This window comes from Scatophagus argus, chromosome 15, assembly GCF_020382885.2.
Source record: "Scatophagus argus isolate fScaArg1 chromosome 15, fScaArg1.pri, whole genome shotgun sequence".
NCBI lineage: Eukaryota > Metazoa > Chordata > Actinopteri > Scatophagidae > Scatophagus > Scatophagus argus.
This window is the reverse complement of record NC_058507.1, coordinates 20,967,263-20,988,727: the sequence shown is the minus strand read 5'-3', so window position 1 is coordinate 20,988,727 and position 21,465 is coordinate 20,967,263. Positions and strand designations below refer to the sequence as shown.

General features: G+C 39.6%; 1 protein-coding gene across 2 annotated transcripts; it reads left to right on the top strand.

Annotated features, from left to right (window-relative positions):
* Nucleotides 1-4,523: 4,523 nt before the first annotated feature.
* On the top strand, nt 4,524-19,956 carry LOC124072295 (glutamyl aminopeptidase). 2 transcript variants are annotated; one of them, XM_046413596.1, is made up of 20 exons: nt 4,524-5,354; nt 6,388-6,529; nt 7,320-7,451; nt 7,604-7,724; nt 8,273-8,427; nt 12,072-12,185; nt 12,304-12,438; nt 12,576-12,641; nt 12,786-12,851; nt 13,522-13,682; nt 13,778-13,860; nt 14,195-14,331; nt 14,941-14,996; nt 15,088-15,238; nt 15,528-15,601; nt 15,818-15,922; nt 16,218-16,388; nt 17,400-17,540; nt 18,439-18,520; nt 19,124-19,956. In XM_046413596.1, exons 1-20 carry the CDS (start codon nt 4,702-4,704, stop codon nt 19,268-19,270), a joined length of 2,892 nt encoding a protein of 963 aa, XP_046269552.1. In that variant the 5' UTR covers nt 4,524-4,701; the 3' UTR covers nt 19,271-19,956. The 2 variants fall into 2 exon arrangements, with proteins under 2 accessions (XP_046269552.1, XP_046269551.1); XM_046413595.1 differs by having other exon boundaries at nt 16,215-16,388.
* Nucleotides 19,957-21,465: the final 1,509 nt, after the last annotated feature.

The following is a 21,465-nucleotide window of genomic DNA, read 5'->3' as shown; positions in this document are numbered from 1 at the left end:
GTCACTTCCCCTGTGTGTCCTGTTTTCATGTAACTTTGCTTTTAGTTTTCCTGATTACTTTCTCCCTCCTGATGTGTGTCACCTGTGTCTCGTTGTCTTGTCTATTTAGTCCTTGTCTTCCCAGTCACTGTTGTCAGAGCGTCTGTGTTTATCCCCCACGTCATGTCAGGATCTTTTTTGCCATGCCATGCCATGCCATGCCATGCCATGCCATGCCATGCCATGCCATGCCATGCCATGCCATGATTTTGCCACAGTAAGTGTGTTTTTGTGTTTTGCTAAGTGTAATTAAAGACAATTGTTTTTGGACCACCTCGCCTGCCCGCTCCTTTTGACTCTGCATCGGGGTTCAGCTAATTTCTGCGTCAGCGACGCTAACCCAATCGTGACAAACACTGCTAAAAAGAGTCTATAACTGCCTGTGATTTAGAGATATTTAAGTGCTCCTAAGGATGAACGTCTTCCATATCACCAACACCACTGGCAGCATCCAAAGACCCACATATGTGGCTTTACATTGTATTCAGTATGTCAAGATGAAAATCAAACTCCTCCAAACACTAACATCTAACAAGTAACTATTAGTGTGAAACACATATAACCCTGCAAAAACTAATCTCAAAACTATATTGGGAGGCATTTAAATAAAAACAAAATGTTTCACATATCATTTTCTTTTACACAAACTCACTGCAGTACAACACATTAGAAAGTAAAAACACACTGTCCATGCTGTGATGCAAGTTTGGTCACCATGAAAAAACACTGTAACCATCCCATTTGACTTTTAAACATTATATTGCTAATTTTCTGTGTGAAGGAATTCAAGGATTTTGGTACTCTTTGGTACCCTTACAGACAGGGTGATGAACTCAGACATAAAGCTCCCGTAGGATGAAAAGAATTCGTTGAAATGGTTTCAGGTTGAGGCCATCCAGGTACAACCCACAGATAAGAGAACACAGAATTAATAAACGGAAGGCTGCTGGGCCAGACAACTTTCCTGGGAGAGTGCTCAGAGGATGCGCAGACCAGCTAGTGGATGTTCTCACAGACATCTTCAACTTCTCCCTGGGCTGTGCCATCATTCCTACATGCTTCAAGGAAACCACCATCATTTCCGTGCCTAAGAAGTCACCATTGTCCTACCTCAATGACTACCGACCCGTCGCACTCACGCCCACCATCATGAAGTGCTTCAAGAGGCTAGTGATACACAGCAAGGACCAGATACCACCCACTCTCGACTCTATACCATCGCAAACCGCTCAACGGACTACCACTCCACCTGGCTCTGACTCATCTGGACAACAAAGACACTTTTGTTCAAATGCTGTTTATAGACTTCAGTTCAGAATTCAACACCATCATCCATAAGCACCTGGTTGAAAAGCTGAGCCTGCTTGGCTTGAACACCTCCTTCTGCAACTGGATCTGGGACTTTTTAACGGAGAGACCTCAGATAGTCTGGATCGGCAGCAACATCTCCAGCACCACCACCAGGAGCTCCACAAGGATGTGTGCTCAGCCCTCTGCTGTTCACACTGCTGACTCATGATTGTGAGGCAATACACAGCACGAAACACATCTTTAAGTTTGCTGATGACACAACAGTGGTGGGTCTCATCAGCAAGAACAGCGAGGAGGTCCAACATGTAAGGGACTGGTGCAAAGTCAACAACTTATCCCTGAGCGTCAGTAAGACCAAAGAGTTGGTTGTGGACTTCAGAAGAGCACAGGGGGATCACTCTCAGCTGAGCATTGTTGGCTCCACTGTGGAGGTCATCAAGAGCACCAAGTTCCTCTGTGTTCACTCGGCAGATGACCTCACCTGGTCCCTCAATACTGGCTCTACTATTAAGAAAGCCCAGCAGTGGCTCCACTTCCTGAGGAAGCTGAGGAAAGCCCATCTTCCTCCCTCCATCCCCACCACATTCTACTGGGGGACCCTTGAGAGCATCCTGTGTAGCTGCATCACTGCCTGGTATGGTAACTGCACCGCAATGGATCACAAGGACCTGCCGCAGGTAGTGAGAACAGCTGAAAAGCTCATAGGGGTGTCCCCCCCCCCCCATCAAGGACATCTGCACCACACACTGCATCCTCAAATCCCTCAGCACTGCGGACGACCATGCACACCCATCACACAAACTATTCACTCTTCTTCCACCTGGGAAAAGATACCGAAGCAATCGGGCTCTTACAACCACACTGTGCAATAGCTTCTTCCTCCAAGCCATAAGACTCCTGAGTTCTCAGAGGCTGGACTGAGTTCACTACACGACAAAGCATGGACATTGTCACCTTACCTCGTGATGTTTACAGCAACTGTTCTACCTGCACTTTATACCGTTTACACTGTGTATAATACTGTCCCTACCTGCACTTTACGACTGTTTGAAACATTCCATAACAGGATCATGTCCTGGTCGTTACTGCTACTTGTTTGTATCCTAGTCTTTGTTCAATCTTGTATAGTTTCTGTGCAGTGTGTATAGTCTGCACAGTTTTTGTGCACCATGTCTAGTCCTGTGCACTATGGTGTATTTAATTTATAATGTAGCAGCTGGTCCCCGGAGGAACACTGTCTACTACTGTAAACAGCTGAAATGACAATAAAAACCTCTTGACTCTTGACTCTTGACAATTTAGATAACACTGAAGGGGTTTGGCAGGCATTGGTGGATAGAAGGACAGCTGAACTGCCTTCATTAGCCTGTTGTCATCATGACCAAGCCTGGAACAAGAAGTGCAAAATGGATGAATAAATGGGTGAAAGGATTTCATAAAATGTAAGACAGACAGTCACAATGTAGGTATCATCGCTGGGAATGACAGCAGGATTAAGTGGTTACTTGCCATGTGGTCTTGGTCCACCCAGCAAGAGGAATATGCTTAGAATATAAGGGCTGTCCCTTACATTCTTGCTGTCCACACTGAAAAATTACAATTTGAATTCTTTTATGTCATGTAATAAACATGTACCTTTCACCTGCGCACTGGAGATCGGACTGTAAACATAATTATTCAAGAAAATGTTGGTGACTCTTGAGGTTGCTAAAATAGCTTATCTTTCTATGTTTGTACTCTTTAAAGTGAAAACACATTTTATATTGTGATATAGGACATCAAACTGGCTTTGTTGCCAATGCGTGCAGTGAGGACATAGTGTAACACATGTAATCCTATAGCTTACATTCTGACATGGATTCAGCATGTAACACAGTGGGACCATAACCATTCAGAAAATTATTCTTTTCCAAAATGGACTTAATGATAACTTGATCTTAAAATGCTATTTTGCTATCTAAGTCATATTTCGATCATCTGGTATTAATAGTGTACCAGAACGAGTGTTTTCTTCAGAAAGAAGTAGTATATTTTTAATTTGTAATTGGTCCCTGTCGAGAATAATTTGATAAGAAAGGTGGCTGGTTCCCAAACAAAAGAATCCAACTCCCACCTGTGTACTACCTATGCACTTTTTTCTATTGCCAAACTGAACTGCCATATTTTCAACTAAGAAGAAGGACTTTAAGGGTTTATCTTTCTTAATGTGAACCACATAAACAAGTGAAATGTGAGTATTTTGTCTTCCCTGATGTTGAAATTGATGTTGATTACTACTTTGTAATGTAACCATAACACTGTCAGTAATGTGTTTTTAATGACTTTTTTAACTGCTGAAAATAATATAGTTCTGTATTACATTTCCCACAACTACTGAAACTAAAAGAAAAAGATAACATTTCAACATAGTTAATCCTACTACTGGGGCCCAATACATCACAAACAACAGTTTGCTTTTCTGCTCCCAAGTTACTCTGTTGCAATCACTATTATGTAATCAGAAAGAGCAAATACCAGAGCAGGCACAGTTATGTCCAAGCAATAGATCATTCCCTCTGTATGTCCACTGTAAACAGGATGGATTTCACTGTATCCAGCTCACTTGAAACTGGAATCACTCTGATAGGGATTCAAACTAAACACACACACACACACACACACACACAGTTGTGTTTCCATCACTTTTGGGGACACTACACAGACTTACATTAACTTTCTAAAGGTTTAACAACCACTTAACCATAACAACACACAACACTGGCCTTATCCAGAGCCTTACTTTAATCTAACCCTGACCTCAACCTAAACTTTAAATAAGTTCTCACCAGAATATTTAATGATTTATGTTCTGGAGACTTGCATTTTCTCCCCAAAAGTAGGGCTGGCCGCCACAGTGTGGTGTAAACACATTTTTGTCCTCACAACTACAGGAATATGCACCCAACACCCCCACCACCACCACTACACACACACACAGTGGTTCCTCACCTATCATTAAAGTTATTTGTGGACATTGAACTCATGTTCTATTTTTATATGCATATACCAGCATTTTTGTAACACAACACATATACACGTTGAACTTTAGCTGTTGATTTACAGGCAGATTGTAGATGTTTAACAGGAGGAGGTGTTTTAACAGTACTGACAACAGAATAAATCTCTCACTCAATGTGTGAGATTGTCTTCTGTGTCTGATTTCCTGTCCTCACTTCTCCTTTCTTCTCTCCACCCCTCAGCACCACAGAGGCAAGCTTTGGATTAGCTCACACAACTAATCTCAACACTGTAGGAGCCAAAGCCTGCAGAAAGTCGTATTTTAGTTCAGGGAGCTTTTCAGGTTAGGAGGTAATGGTTGAAAGCATGGATTTGGAGAAACAAGAGAAGCGTTACTGCATCCGCAGTAAGCACGTAGTCATCATCTGTGTGGTGGTGGTAGTTTGCTCTGTGGCAGTGGGCCTTGGGGTGGGTCTCTCTAGGTCAGACACCACCACCACCACCACCACCACCACCACCACCGACCCCACCCTTCCCCCCACAGCAGAGCCTACTCAACCCCCTCCTTCTGACAGGGGGCCCTGCACACCTTCCACTGACTCCAGTGGGGACTGGAAGAATTTCCGTCTGCCCAGCTATGTGAAACCGGTCCACTATGACCTGCACCTGGAACCGAACCTGGATGACGACACTTATACTGGAACTGTGGATGTCCATGTGGAAGTCAGCAAACCTACCCGCTACCTGTGGCTTCACATTAGGGAGACATTTGTCAGTGCCCTGCCCAGGCTGAAGATGCTGAACGGCCCGGAGGGCCAGAAAGAGGTAGCAGTGAAGAGTTGTTTTGAATATAAACTGCACCAATATGTAGTAGTGGAGGCCACAGAGGAGCTACCTGTCACTGGTCCAGGAGAGGTGTACGTACTCAGCTTGGACTTCCAGGGCTGGCTCAATGGCTCTGTGGTGGGATTCTACAGGGTCATTTACACTGAGAAAGAGGAGACCAAGTAAGTTCTTTGATTTATTTTTGTCATAAATAACATAAAAATAACACTCTGGTTTGCCGATGAAACAAAGAAAAGAAAGGGGAATTAACAAAGAACTACCAGAAATGCTGGTAACAATTTTTTTGACTCACTTGTTTAAAAAATTAATAAAGTTCATAATAGTAAGCCGTTTTGATACATTTTAATGTATTTAATTTAATGTAATGGTTAATTCAATAGAAACCGAATAACCGAATAATAATAATAATAATTGAAAACAACTTGGAAACTGTACATAAGTTTAAACACTTAATAAAAGTTGTATACAAACAGATTTGTTAATGTGTGTAATTTTTATACATGATTACAACTATGTTACATTTTAACAAGTATTCATTAATTGTTTAAACAGAAGTGTTGGATGTTTTCAGTGGAAAGACACTTAAAATATCCTCATGTGTGGCTAAACTAAATTATTAATAAATAAATAAAAATTATAGTATAGGTATAATAGTATAAATAATAGTATAGGTAAGGATGAAGTAAATGATGCCATTACTGATAAGCGTGTGGCACTAATGTTATTTTATCATAGGATATTTACCCTCAGTCAGATGTCAATACCAGCTCAAAGTGCATCCCTTAGCTGGAGAATAAACTCAGTGACATGGTTCATCCGCAGATGGACTTTGCTCAGTCGTCATGGAGATTCTATGGGTGCGCTATGGATAAAATCATAAGCTCCTAAATGATCAATTTCCATAACCAAACTCCGTCAACTGCCAAAGACTATGCAATATGGTGGAAAGCTCCATTAAAAGTTATGGCTGGGCCTAGAACTGGTATTGTTTTGTCAAACTACAAAATTCTATTTAAAAAAAAAAATACTTGAGTAATACTCTGCTCAGAGTCTAAGATAAAACCTTTACATCTGAAACCACTCTACTTTGTTGTAGAGTACATTTCAATCAATTGTTGTAGTTAAAAACTATAGACAAAAGATGTGAAGCAATTTTAACACTTCATTCAATGATCTCCTCCATTTCATCATCAGAAAAATTGCTGCAACTGATCATGAGCCAACAGATGCTCGCAAGTCCTTTCCCTGCTTTGATGAACCCAACAAGAAGGCCACCTACAACATCTCCATCACTCATGATGCTTTGTATGGAGCTCTGTCCAACATGCCATTAGAGGTAAGTCAACACAAGCAACACTTGAAATTAAGATTTTAAATACCTGTAGCATCCATGTATTTAAAAGCTTAGTTTCAAGTAAAAAAAAAAAAAAGCATTCCAAAGCCAAGAAAATATCAAAAAGTGTCCATTTAGTACTCAGTATGTAAAATTACTCTAAAGATTGGACATTTTGATAATCCTTTCAAAAAGAGTCAAGGTAGGGACAAGCTTAACTTTGCCAAAGTTGAAACATAAGGAAAGGTATGGAAAATTCTTCTAACTATGCCAAATCTCACAACTGATATAATTAACAACTTATTTCCCATTGCAAAAAAGCTGGTGGTAAGGTACCGTGTACTTGTCAGGCCAGTGGAAGCTTATCCTCATTCTGACTCGCCACAGCAGGAAAAGCACAGAAGGGTAGCTACCATATAATTAATTATGATTCTGTTTATTTAAGTCTCAGTGAGCCAGTATCAGATTGTAGTCCGTCCTCTTCCCTCAGCGGTGATTGTCCAATCCCTAACCTAACTGCTGATAATTACTATAAATTTGTTGTATTACTTGCATTACTACTTTGCAAATGAAACTGTTCACAATTGCTGTTGTATTGGTTGTTTAATGAAATTTTCCATGGTTGAGGGGGTAAATAAAACACAAAGACAGAGGAAGCTAGGCTTGGAGTGAACACTCTGAATACTAACAGCAGAGAAATCAATCTTGTGCCTCTGTTTTGGGGCCAGGGAATCCACCCAGTTCCATAGTCTGAATGACATTAACCCATTATTCTTTTCTTCTGCCTCCCCAGAGCACCCAGCAACTGCAGGGCAATAAAGTGAAGACCTTCTTCAAGAAGTCAGTTCCAATGAGTACCTATTTGGTATGTTTTGCAGTGCACCGGTTTGATTATGTGGAAAGAATTTCCGCCCGAGGAGTTCCTGTAAGTTTACCATTATGTGCCACTATCAATGCCATCATTTGCAAATCAAGTTGATGACAAACTTTGAATTAACATATACTATTAGACTAATATTGTCAGACATATACCAATATAGACACACTTGTCTGTCTTGTCTTCCTGTGCCTATACAGTTGAGAATCTATGCCCAGCCAAGTCAGTTAGAAACTGCACAATATGCAGCCAACACAACCAAGATCATCTTTGACTACTTTGAGGAATATTTCAACATGGACTACTCCATCTCAAAACTTGGTATGTTTAGACAAACTCTTACATAATCCTAGCGACCTCTTATCACTCCACAGCAGAAAAGTAACTTGCATGGCAACCAAAGTTTTTCAATTTCAATTTCAATTTTGATTTTGATGATTAAGCGAGAAATGTACTTTTGGCATCACACTGTTTTCCAAATAAGAGTGACACATCTAACAGTTTTGTTCTCTTAGGAGCATGTTCTAATGTAAACTTATTTTGTTTTGTGATTCTACTTGATCACTGGTCCCACCAAAAAGAAAAGTACCCACACCCACAGGACTTTCACACTGTTGCCACTAGCTGCTACAGTCAAAACAGTCAGAGGTGGTCAGACCACCACCTCAGAACTGCTATGACAAGTGAATAGATTTCATTTCATTACACTGTGAAATAGAATCAGCTACAATGTTGATGTTGATATGGTTTGCACAACACTGTTTATTTATTTTATTTAAGACTTGCAGAGGTTGGAAGTAAAAAAAAAAAAAAAAAAAAAAAAAAAGCTAAATGGTGAATGAACTAAAGTCCATGTGGTTTTGATCCAGATCAGATAGCCATCCCTGACTTTGGTACTGGTGCCATGGAGAACTGGGGACTCATCACCTACCGGGAGACCAACCTGTTGTATGATGAGAACGAGTCGTCCTCCTACAATAAGCAGCGAGTGGCCAGTGTCATCGCCCATGAGCTGGTTCACCAGGTATCACTATCTACTTATCAGTTACAGTTAAAGTCTTTTTTTCACTTTTGAGTTGAATATATCTGGAAATTGGATGCTTTGGGGCTGATAAATGAAAATGTGTGTGTGTGTGTGTGTGGGCGGGTGAGTGGTTTTGTGAGGGGGTATAATAATATTAAGTAATAATGCATAATTAAGGTTGTGACTGTTCTGAGTGCTAGCTGCTGGCTATCTGCTAGTTGCCTCCTCAGCTTGTCTGAGTCACCAAACTCTCGGCTGTGTTTGTGATGTTGAGAGCTGAAGAATTTTTTGTGCAAATATTATGGCTTGCTGTACAGTTAACTGTACTCAGAGACTGTCCATGAAGTCTGTGTTCCACTGCTTTCATCACTGGCAAAGAATAATGATGAAAGAACACCACCAGGGCGAGTGACTGCTAACTGTAATGAGCAATTTAATTGAATATTGTCCTCAGCTAAGAGTGTTTTAACAAAGCTATTTATGTTGATTCCCCACACAGATGGAAGGAACTGTTATTGTAAATGAAATGCCTCCAAAAGTTCAGGGTTCAGAATGTTTAAACATCTTTATGTGCACTTTCTCAAGCTTTTTATGATACAAGTTTCTTTCCAAGATATCAGCTATTTTACTACAATGGGAGATAAGAGGCCTTGAGGCAAGTTTTATGAACCATGAAAAGTTACAGGTATGATAGATCAGTGGTTGGTCATTTCAAATTTGATGATGTAGGAATAGGCGGAAAGCTTTTATGAGGCCATTTTTTTACATGTACTGAACTGAGCTAACCTTGAACTATTGAGTGAGAGTGAAATACTCTATGCAGACATACTAAGGTGAGTGACTGCCCTAGCATGTGAGTGCATAAATTACTGAATTATACTGTGTATTCATTAACTACTGAACCTCGTCCACACATTGTTACTGAAAATGAAATGTCATCCAAGTTCGGATTCATGAATGTAATCAGATACATTTACGTAATCAAATGATGCATTCATAAAATCATTTTTATGCTATTGTTCAAGCATTTTATGATGCACAGTCCAGGAACATTGCTTGCCACAATGTCAGCTATCTAATTATGGTAGATAAGAGGCCTTGAGGCAGTCAATTAAGTTTTATGAACTATTCAAAGTTACAAGACCGAGGGATCATCCATTCATCCATTTTTCTCAGCTTATCTGGGGGTGGGTCAAAGTGGCAGCAGAGTAAGCAAGGCATTCCAGATATCCCATTCCCCAGCAATGTCTTCCAGTTCCTCCTGGGGGATCCCGACGCTAGATAATATGTATAATCCATCTGGTAAGTTCTGGGTGTACCACAGCATCTCATCTAAGTCGGACCTGTCCAGAAAACCTCCAAAGGGAGATGCCATGATGCCCAAATTGCCTCAGTTGGATCCTTTTGATTCAAAAGCACAGCAGCTCAATGCTGACCTTACTATGGATATCTATGGTCCTCAACTTTTCTCTTACCATAAGACTGAGGCAAGCCACCTTATGGAGGAAACTAATTTCCCCCACTTACATGCACAGCGTCATTCTTTCAGTCCATGGGTAACCCAGACCATGGGTAAAGATTGGAACACCTTCTGGCTCTGCTCCTTCTTTACCGCAACTATCTGAAACAAGACCAGCATTACTGCTGATTTGCACAGTAACTGTTGGATTGCTGGTTCGATTCCCCGTCCCGGTGTCCATGGCTGAGGTACCCTTGAGCAAGGTACCTAACCCCCACTGCTCCCCGGGCGCTGCACGCGGTCGCCCACTGCCCCGGGTTTGCTGTGTGTGTGTGTGCACGTCACTTGGGTGGGTTAAATGCAGAGCACAAATTTCGTTGGAGTGAGTTCCCTCCAAAGACAAAATATGTCACTTTCTTCTTTCTTTCTTCTTCTTTTCACTAATCCACCTATCCATCTAACACTCCATTCATAAACAAGATACCGAAACTCCTTTGCTTGGGGCAGGAACTCACCCTCAGTCCTGAGAGAGCATGGACTTGGATTTGGAACTTCACGCACAGCTGCAAACCTCCCAAGTGTGTGCTGAAGATTACAGACTGATGAAGCCATGTCATTTACAAATTTGTTTGTTTGCAAAAAGCAGAGACACAATTCTGAAGTTCTCAAATTGGACATTCTCCTTACCCCAACTGTGCCTGTGCCTTAATATCCTGTCTGTGAATATAAACAAGATCTGAGACGTGGGACAACCTTGTTAGAGTTCAACATCCAGTTAAAACACCTTTGATCTTTGAAACAAAATTCTTTTCAAGATCCTGCCTAGAGACTCCAAGAAGAAAAGATACTCTGAGCTATAGCTTGATGCATAAGCACACAACAGCCAGGACCTTCCCTTCAGCTATTTGCAGTCACATAGAGCAACACAGCAATGTTGACAATGGCATGAGGACTGGATGGTAGAGGTCACCCTGGGCAGCAAAGAAGGAGAGAGTCTAGCCCTGCTCAGAGTGTTTGGTTTCAGAAGCTTTGCTATGAGTAGACATGAGCCAGTCTTTATCTAGTTGGCGCCGATCCACCTCCCACGCCAACTCCCTTTCACTCCCTGCCAAAGAAATGATGTTCCACATCGCTTGTACCAGTCTGCAACGCCAGGAGTTTACACACCTAGGTTCCCTTCCTTACCTACAGCCCTGCTATCAAACCACTCGCCCAGTGCCTGTCCCTGTTGGTGATGTCCCATCCTGGTGACATGCAATTATTTTGGTCAAGCTAGCAAACAATCCCTAGCCAGCTCCCCTTCCAGGTCTGACTTCAGAAATCAATCAATATACTCATATGCCATGGTGGGTTACCATAATGAGTAAACAGTTTCAGTTCTCACTAAGGTCCCATTGGCTCATGGTTTGTCTTATTGGGTTTGTGAAAGTGTGATTTTTTTCAAATCAGTCTAATAAAATGAATACATCTCTTCACACCAGTATATTAAAAAAAAAAAGATGACATGTTTGATAGAATGCAATATAAATTGAAAGAATCCTATTGAAGGGGGGTGTGTCTAAATCTTGTAATATTGTTATCGCTGTAATTGTTTAAACAAAATTTCATATTCACATAAAGGCAGCATCACAAAAAATAGCTGCACCAGCATCTAAAGGCTGGTCCCGCTCACAATGCAAACTGTTCTCTAATATATCGCATAATGAACATATAAATCAATAATGTCATACCTTACTTTCTCTTTTCTAGCACAAACACTGTTTTCATTCACTATTAAGTCCAATCATGCCTCTGATGTTTGAATACGGTGAAGTTTCCATTAACAATACTCAGTGTTTCCTGTGTATGTTTCAAAAAGCCTTCTCCAAGAATCAGTTTTGTTTTTGTTTTTTGCTTTTTTTTCTTTCAAAAAATGAATAGATTGCGCCTTTTAAGGCTTTTACTGCACGTATGTTTTACATACACGTGTTCCCCCTCACACAGGGGAAAACAGGAGAAATGAAATGAAATAAAAAATGAGGGTCTCTGATACACAGGATGCCTGAGTCAAATAAAGGCCTGATTTTCTTTGCAAACAGTCATGACAAAGGGGAATCGAAAGGGGCCTACAACTGTGTATAATGTAGTCTGTATGTAATTTCCTTTGTTTGGATCCTCAGAACTCACATCCATTATGTTTTTCCAGTGGTTTGGGAACATTGTGACTATGGATTGGTGGGATGACCTCTGGCTTAATGAGGGCTTTGCCAGTTTCTTTGAATACGTTGGTGTGGAAAAAGCTGAACCAAACTGGGGCATGGTGAGTTCTAATTTAAAGGCTCAAGAAAGATGAACCAAACTATTTGTCCCTTTGACACTAGTCATTTTGAGAAGTTCAGTGCCCGGAAATTGATGTTTTGTTCTACTGTGGTGTACAGCGAGACATCATGATCATCAGTGATGTGCTTCCAGTCATGGTGGATGATGCCCTCCTCTCTTCTCACCCAATCATTGTCAATGTGTCGACTCCAGCAGAGATTACATCTGTTTTTGATACCATCTCATACAGCAAGGTACAACTATTGGAAAACCTCACTTAGTAAAAGTTTTAACAATCAAAAAAAAAAAAAAAAAAAAAATCGGTAAGATAGATACAATTTATCATGCACCAATATACTATTTGTATTGAAACTTATCTGAATTTATCCAGGGAGCATCCATTCTTCGGATGCTGGAGGACTGGATGGGTAAAGACGTGTTCAGAGATGGCTGTCGTGTAAGTCAGAGACCATTGCAGCTTCATGATGTGATATTTACCAATGGATCTAACTCTTTAAAATAATATTAATTAGGATTTTAAAGGTTCCTGCAACTCGTTCATGAAAGACTGTTTTTTCTTTTCCTTTTCTTCTTTTACCAGAAATATTTGAAAGACTACTACTTCAAGAACGCCAAAACAGCCAACTTCTGGGCATCGCTTGCCGATGTATGTTTGAACTTTAACAGTTTTATCTGCAGTCTGTGCACAAGGACAGGTTGACATGCAATTCTGAAAGTTTAATTTTTTGGAAATTAGGCTTATTTGCTTTCAGAGGTGGGAAGATGGATATTTTATGTCACGTGAGTTAAGTACGGAGCTGCAGTTGGAATGTGGTTAGATAAGCGTAGCATAAATACTGGAAGCAGAGGTAAAACTGCTTACCTGGCTCTGTCCAAAGTTTAAAAATACATTTTAAGTTCAGTGATCAACATGTGGTATTCTGCTGGTTCAATCCTAACACAACCAGAAACATGAAAATGACACTTCATGGTTTTAAGAGAAGTTATGAGCTGGAATTATCTCTTGAAAAACAGAACAGTACATTCATACATCATCCATGCATTCAGTTCTTCTCTGCAGTGTCTCCAGCTATAGCCTGGGCTTCAGATATGGCCATTTTTACATCTCAGTTTGTGTAGTGAATAAAGCTAAGAATGACAAAGTGTGTTAACTGGTGAACTTCAGAGGTGTTGTTATATTTTTACACTGCTGAGAAGTTTCTTCAGTGTCCACTCTTTATGCTAAGCTAGGCTATATATTCATCAAAATGCAGAAATGTCATTTTAAACATTGTCTGTGAATTTCTCTGAACACTAGCCATCCTCTCTGTGTCCAGGCGAGTGGGTTGCCAGTTGCAGAGGTAATGGATACATGGACCAAACAGATGGGTTATCCTGTGCTGGACCTGTCTGTGTCAGAGACAAGTGCCAAGCTGAACCAAAGGCGCTTCCTCCTGGATCCTAAAGCTGATGCCAGCCAGCCTCCTTCACCTTTTGGGTTTGTGATACCAAGAACATAAAAAAGCTCAGTCACGTGTGTGTGTGTGTGTGTTTGTATGGAAGTGAATTACAATGAATCTGGATTTGTTACAGGTACAAGTGGACGATTCCAGTCAAATGGCACTCTGTGAAAAGTGACAAGAATATGCTGGATATGTTTGACAAGAACAGCATAGGTAGTTTTCTAATTGTTCTGTAATCATCTTCAAAACATTTAAAATAATCAAAAACATATATCAGCACTATGCTTTCAAGCCAGTCAATATCAAATGCCAAATGTTTACTTGCTATGAGGAGGAGAAAATACGGTAGATGACCCCTAACAGATTAATTGGAAAGAAAATAGTAATAAAATTGTTTGCATGAATAAAAAATGTGGACTTTTCAAAATTAGCAAACTCAGATGGTCTCTTGTTCACAGCGGATACTGATTGATGAAAAACATGTCAATTTTTGCTTGCTTCATTCCCACATTAAATAAACACAGGGACATTGTGCATTGATTTTCAGAGTATGTCATCAGTAACTACTCACTCTCTGTGGATGGGCTGCTGAAGGTTAACAACGATCACCTTGGATTCTACAGAGTCAACCATGAAAACTCTATGTGGGACGACATTAGTCAACAGCTTCAACAGAATCATTCGGTAAAAGTCTCTTTTGTTTTAGCAGCTTTTCTAGTACATGCATTTGACTGCTGTTAATAATATTCACTTTACTTATCTGTTGTCTTGTTTAATATTATCTGAAGTCGGCTTAAAGAGAGTGATAGTCAGCTTAGAAGGGCCGCACCTGAGCTGTCAAAGTTTTGTATCTGGCAGGTCAAAACCAACAGATGAGTCAGAGAAGCCAGACCTAACCAGAAAAGGGACGCATGGAGAATCGTCAAAACGGGAAACAGGCAGGGTTTCAGGAAAGCCGAATCAAGCAGCTTGAAGCAAAGGTTAAAAATCCAGGCAGATTTTTACTAGACAATCGGGAACACTATTAGCAGAAGTGAATACTGTATATGTTTACTACTGGACTGATTGTGCTGCATTCTGTTGTACTTGGAAGTTAGGGGGAAAAAATAATACAATAAAAACAATAAAAAAAGAAAGAATGAAATTTTTAAATGGAAGACTCCAGCAAGAGTCACTAAGCCCAGCTTCACATCAGCAAACATTATGTCACAGACGTATGGAAGCACGCATGGTGAATGACGGTCTTACTCTTATGTTAATCTTATATTTGACTCAGTCGCCTTTCTTAAACAGGAGTTCGATGCAGCTGATCGAACAAGCTACATTGATGACGTTTTTGCTTTTGCAAGGTAAGATTTCTTCCCAAAACATTGATGTCATGAACATTAATGTCACCGGTCGTTCAATTAAATTGTATTTATGTTTTATTTCACTGTTCAGGGCTGATATCATAGATTATGGTAATGCCTTCAACCTCACCATGTACCTGACAAATGAGACCGACTACATAGTCTGGAGCCGTGTGTCTTCTTCTATCGCCTATGTTAGGGACATGCTTTCAGGCAATGCTGCACTCTACCCAAAGTTTCAGGTGAGGGACCTGCTAATCCTTCCATCAAATTGCAAACTCCACCTTAGCTCGGCATGTTTATCTGTGATATAAACTACCTCAGAGAAAATCTGTACAAATATCATTTTTGCACTCAATGTAAATCAACCTGAAGGAAGTCTATAATGGCAAATATAATCAGTGATACATATTGTGTATTATTATACAGTGTGATAATAGAAACCGTGTCTTGTTCCTAGAAAGAGACCAAGTGGGTCAGTAAGGTTCTGTATAGCTCAGGTGTTAACATGTTTCTGTTCCTTTTCTTTAGCAACTGTTTCGTGGCCATGTTGATTCAATAGCAAGGAAACTTGGATGGAATGATGTAGGGACACAGACGGAGAGGTACAGCAGGAACAGTGTATAATTGTACTTGCAAGACTTATTTCTATTAGGGTTTCATATTTAAAGAAACACCTGAGATCTTTTTATGGTCAGTTAATCTGACAATACAGTGACAATAATATTGCTGTTAAACAAGTGCTCTTTCTTACATGCTAACCATACATGAATAACTGGATTTTGTCAGTGCTGATGTTGACTGTTGGATGTGTTTGTCAGGTTACTGAGGGAGACTGCGCTCAGCCTCGCTTGTCAGATGGGAAATCAGGAGGCTCTGAATCAAGCATCTCAAATTTTTGACCAGTGGATTGATGGCAGTCTCAGGTATGATCAATTCACCGGATTATTTGTGATCAGTTGTCCTTACACTCAGACATTACAGTACTCTGAATAATAGACCTGAAGCATAATTATAACGTATTTTTATCAAACATGTGTAACCAGCTCACTACACAGAAGAATTGATTCTGACATCCAAATCTAACATTTACCAGTGATAGTTCAAATAGCAACAAATTTTTTCTTTTAGCTCCTAACTAAACTGTTTTAGAACGATGATTTTTATCTCTAGTAACCTGACATTAAGATTTCTTGATTTGTTTTTATTTACCTGCAGCAGTGTAGCTGTGAACCTGAGACTGCTGGTCTATCGATACGGCATGAAGAACTCTGGCACCAAAGAGAAGTGGGACATAATGTTCCAGAGGTACAAAGATACAACTTTGGCTCAAGAGAAGGACAAGCTGCTGTATGGACTGGCATCTGTGGAGAACGTGGCACTCCTCTACAAGTAATTAAAACATATCAGCTTTTCAGAATGCTTGACCAACAAAAGACATCACATCGCTTGATAAGACACATATTTGTTTAGACCTGTGTCTGGAAAATGGAGTATTCCTTTCTGGTGTACTGCAACAGTGTGTGTGTGAGCCAATAGTGAATGGACATTTTGTTTTGGGGTTGACTTCATTTTAAAGCAGCATTTTGTACTATAATGCACATCAAGAAATCCTGGATGATAAGTCAGTAAATTAAAAGAAAACTATCTGTGGAGATCTCAGAAGTGAGAACCATTGTATAAAATGATCAGACAGAGGGCTCGTAAACAAGGCAACTCAGCACAGTTAAGAGGACGAGTTTTTGTCATGTCTAACTTTTGCTTAGTTATGGCTCCAGATAACATGAAGGTAACAAAAACTTTGAAACAGAAAGTATCTAGGAAGTGACAAGTGGCTGAAAATGGGTTGGTTAAACATCTGGAGGACTGATGAGGAAAGTAAGGACAGGTGAGTATACGCTCGGACAGTCAGGTGATGGAGGAGCCATGATATTATGGTGTATTATTTCCTAAAACTGTATGGCATAATGTCTGTCACACTCTGACAAAGTAATCATGACTGATGATAGAGTCCTGCTTTTTTCTGCAGACATTCCTAACCTGCTGCTTAGCAAACTCTTCCAGACTCTGATATGTATGGAGAATCTGAAAAACACAGTTGTGTGCTGTCTTACCAAGACTGAGATGAGAAAAACAATTCAATATAACAGAGAGAAATGATTTTTGGTATTTGACATTCATTCTTGACTTTGCAAAAGCATATTTTTATATATTTCAGTATGTTACAATTGTACCTCATATATGCAGTGAAGTTGTAGTTCGGAACACATTATCATACAACATAACATTACAATAGAAGGGGGTAGGACACTCCTCTATTTAGAAGCACCACTGTTTGTTTTAGTTAGCTAAATGACTGGATATAACATAATAATAATAATTTTTAAAAAATCTGTCCAACAGTCTCCTGGAGGCTGCAAAAGATGAGAATGTGGTGAGGAGTCAGGATCTGTTCACTCTGGTGCGATACGTGTCCTACAACCCACTGGGGCAGAGCATGGCCTGGGACTGGACCACACTCAACTGGGACTACCTTGTCAGCAGGTAAGTGCAACAGGATTTAAACGTGACGAACAGAGGTGGCAACAACCACAGCTGACACTAACAGGCTGAGACATTTATCAAGTGTGCAAGTACACTCCAAAATAAACTTCATTTTAAAGGTGCATGACCGTATTTCCTCAAAGAGTAGTCCTTTACTAACCTCAACTTCAGAAGATACCAAGCTTTTATATGAAGCAGGTTTGCACAAGAGGCAGGCCTTTATTTCTGCTGAACTCCCTGCATTTGGTAATTACTGTATAGTTGATCATATTGTAGAACATCTGCTTTTGTTTGCCATATTTAAGTTACCGTAATACGCTGCTTACACAAACTCAAACTCACACTTTCTTTGTCTGTTTGAAATTTAAAGCCCTTTAACCTTTCGGTGCACAGAACCCCCACCTTTTTGAAGCTTTTATTTTGTAACATTTAGAGCTTTTATTGTGAAATACTTACAGCATACCATATGTAACGACGCCAAAGCTTCTAAATTAAATGCAACCATTATGTCAGCTCGAACCATACCAAGGACATTATTATTTAACCTATTGTAGTCTGACATAACAAAAATAAGACAAATCTGTTGTAGCAGTACTCTGCATAGAAACATTAATAGCCACTTGTAGATGAAACTGATACCTCACACACAATAGAGGTTTGCATAGAGATTCATTCTCGACCTTGGGAATGCATATTTGTGATTTGTGGTACGTGTGTACTTCATCTTTTTGATGATGGTCTCCAAAGTATCTCAGCTCTGAAGTGTTCTATAGAAGCAAACCAACTTTCAATGTACTCACAAGGCAGGCAAACGCTGAATGAGGGAACGATCACAACATCACAGCACAACATTTGTTGTATTTTGCTGCTCATGATAATGAATTTTATTTCCTAACAGGTACACCATCAATGACAGGAACCTTGGTCGCCTGCTGACCCAGATCTCCACGACCTACAACACAGAGCTCCAGCTGTGGAAGGTCAGCCAACTTCTTTTTAGCTCTTTTATTTTTACACTTTTGATTTTAGGCACGTTTTCTATGTTCCTTTTGCTAGACTGAAGAGTGGGTAGCTGTAAATTTGTCTTTGCAGTTCCATGCGGAGTTCATTATTCTTTCTTAAATACATTCTTAACCAAAATATCATTTTTGTGAGTAATAAATATTCCCAGTAGGCCTGAAAGGTGACACTGGCTGCAGTCCATTCCAAAAACTGCCAGGAGCAGAGGGTATTTTAAAGTAAATCATTTACATAAAGTTAGCTGAGTTACCCTGTAATAATGAACCTTTAAAACATAAAGTAATACAGAAAGTGGGGCTATGATGACCTGTTTTCTATACCTCTTGGGTCCCAGTAAAAGTTTGCGTAACAGCCGCAAAATGCTATCAAAATTGTCAGCTGTTTCACTGTAATTAGTTTACAGTCAAGCCACATTGGACAGAAAAAACAATTCAGTAAGGTGAGCCTCCCCACCTGGCTGATCCCAGTGAATAAGTCTGAATTTGGGCTGAATTTCTTTCCCAGTACGACACTATCCCCTATAATGAGATGTTGTAATACATTTCTCCATGCTGGTCTTGCAGATGGAGCATTTCTTCAGTCAGACACCAGATGCTGGTGCTGGGGAGATGCCCCGGCAGCAGGCGCTGGAGACGGTGAGGAACAACATTGAATGGATCAGGAGGAATGAAAACGAGATCAGTCGGTGGCTGGAGAACAACGTTGCCTAAAACACTGCAGGGATACGGACACACTGTACCTGTAAACAACTAGAGGATCTCCAGACCCCTATGGCGTTTTCACATTCAGCACATACAGGGTGTGGCCCAGTTGAGTTTCTGTTCTTTTTTTTTTGTTTTGAAGGGCCAAAGCAGGGGGCTGTGATGTGAATCAACATTGGAAAACAGGAAAATCAAAAGAAATACCCACGTTCTTACTTAGAAGTACTTCACAGTCACAAAATGCGCTCATAACATGATCTCCTAAGGGAAAGTTTCATTCTCCAAATTGTAGTAGTCAAACATCTGCATCCAGTTAAAATCCGTTTAGAAGAGTTTGCTTTGGGCCTTTAAGAATAATGTACAAACTGCTGTCCAATATTAATAATGTGCACAATAAGACTATTAGGCATGGGTTATGAATAAGTAGAGTTTCTGTCTATTAAATGTAGCTTCCACAAAACAGTCACTAATCTATCTCTCTCTGAAGGCATCAGCTGTCCATTTATCTTGTACTGACTCTCCTCATTGTATGTTAAGCATTTTTATAACATTTTTTTCAATATGTTTTTTTTTTTTTAATGTAATGTTAACTTATAAAAGACATCTGAATAATTTGGTTTTCAACAAGTGACAAATGTTGGTATTGTATTTAATTGAATTAAAGTCTTTAAACAGCAGGTTTGTCAGGTCTGTCATGTTTTCCCATCTGTTCTAGTGTGTGATGATGCATTCTCCTCCATCTCACCTTGAGTCCTTAAGTGCCCTCAGACAAACAAAAATGCATGGTGCTTACACAGCACAACATATTTTTAATTTCATCTGTAAGCAATAACAGAAGCGTAAGGGTGCTGGAAACGTAGAGATTTTTACTAAAACGTACACCATTAACTTATCTCAGCATCGTGTCAGCAGTGGTTGAACCTAACATCTACTCAAGTACTGTAATTAAGTACAGCTTGGGGTATTTTACTTCACTACTGTAGTTAGTAGTTAGTTTGAAAATGAATATTTTGCATATAAAACATAATATTAATAATTCAGTAACATGACAGAATCAATAACATTTTCACCCAGTGCTGGAATGCTGCTAATTACATTTACTAAAGCACTTAAATACATCAGGACTTCACTTGAGTACTTTCACTATGTGTGACTTAACTTCATTAGATTTCATATGGAAACATTTTCCGACTGTCACTCTAAGTGTCTGACAGCTACTGTCTGTAGACCAAGATGTTGCATACAAAGCATATGTTTAGGAAAAATAACTCATTGTTGTAGATTAAACTACCCAACAAAGCAATTAAAACTCCAAAATATTAAAATGCTGCTCGTACATTATATGTTAATACATCAACAACAATAACCAAATAATATTACATAATATTAAGACGCTAACAGCAGTCATTCAGTAATGTGGAGAAGTCAATTTGCTGATAAAACTTTTACTCAAAAAAATTGTATTTCTACATGGTGGAATTACAACATTTTATGTGAGTAAAGGATCCCAATGCTCTTTCCACCACCACTTTGAGTTTTGACTGAGTCAATTCATTTAGCACTGATTACTCCTCAAAGAATTAGCTAATTTAGATCACTGTGTAGCTACTCCTTTTCCTTTTGACCCTCAGATCAAAATGTAAATGTTACTCACAAGATATCATTTAATGTAAATTTGCCTTAACCTTAGCTAAGCAGTTTGCAGGTCCTGTTTTGACATCTGTTCATACATCTACTGAGCTATACCTCCCTTGCAAGAACACTAGATGCCTCATGGCTATTGCTTATGCTATCATGAAGGGTGGAGCATTAATGGTATCCCTGTGACACACCCAGCCAGCTTTCACTATAGAAGAAAACAATTGTTTCCGTTGCTACTGTACATCGAGAATGCGCATTTATGTTATCTGTATGAAAAGGATCGCATTCAGTTATGTGAGTACATTTACATGCACACATTTACACTGTAAATACGGTGAGAAGCGCAAGTGCATCTCCAAAGGTAGACAACAAGAGGGGGCTTTCTGTCTGCACAATCTGGTCATTTGTATTTGTGTCATATTTTATTTATCTATCAATTGTAATCTATATAGATAGCTATGTAAATAAAATTGAATTGAAAATTGAATGGAATTAATCTATTCTTCAATTATTTTTAGGTTTTCTTGTTTCACTGCATTAAAGTGTGCAAAGGTGAAAAACAG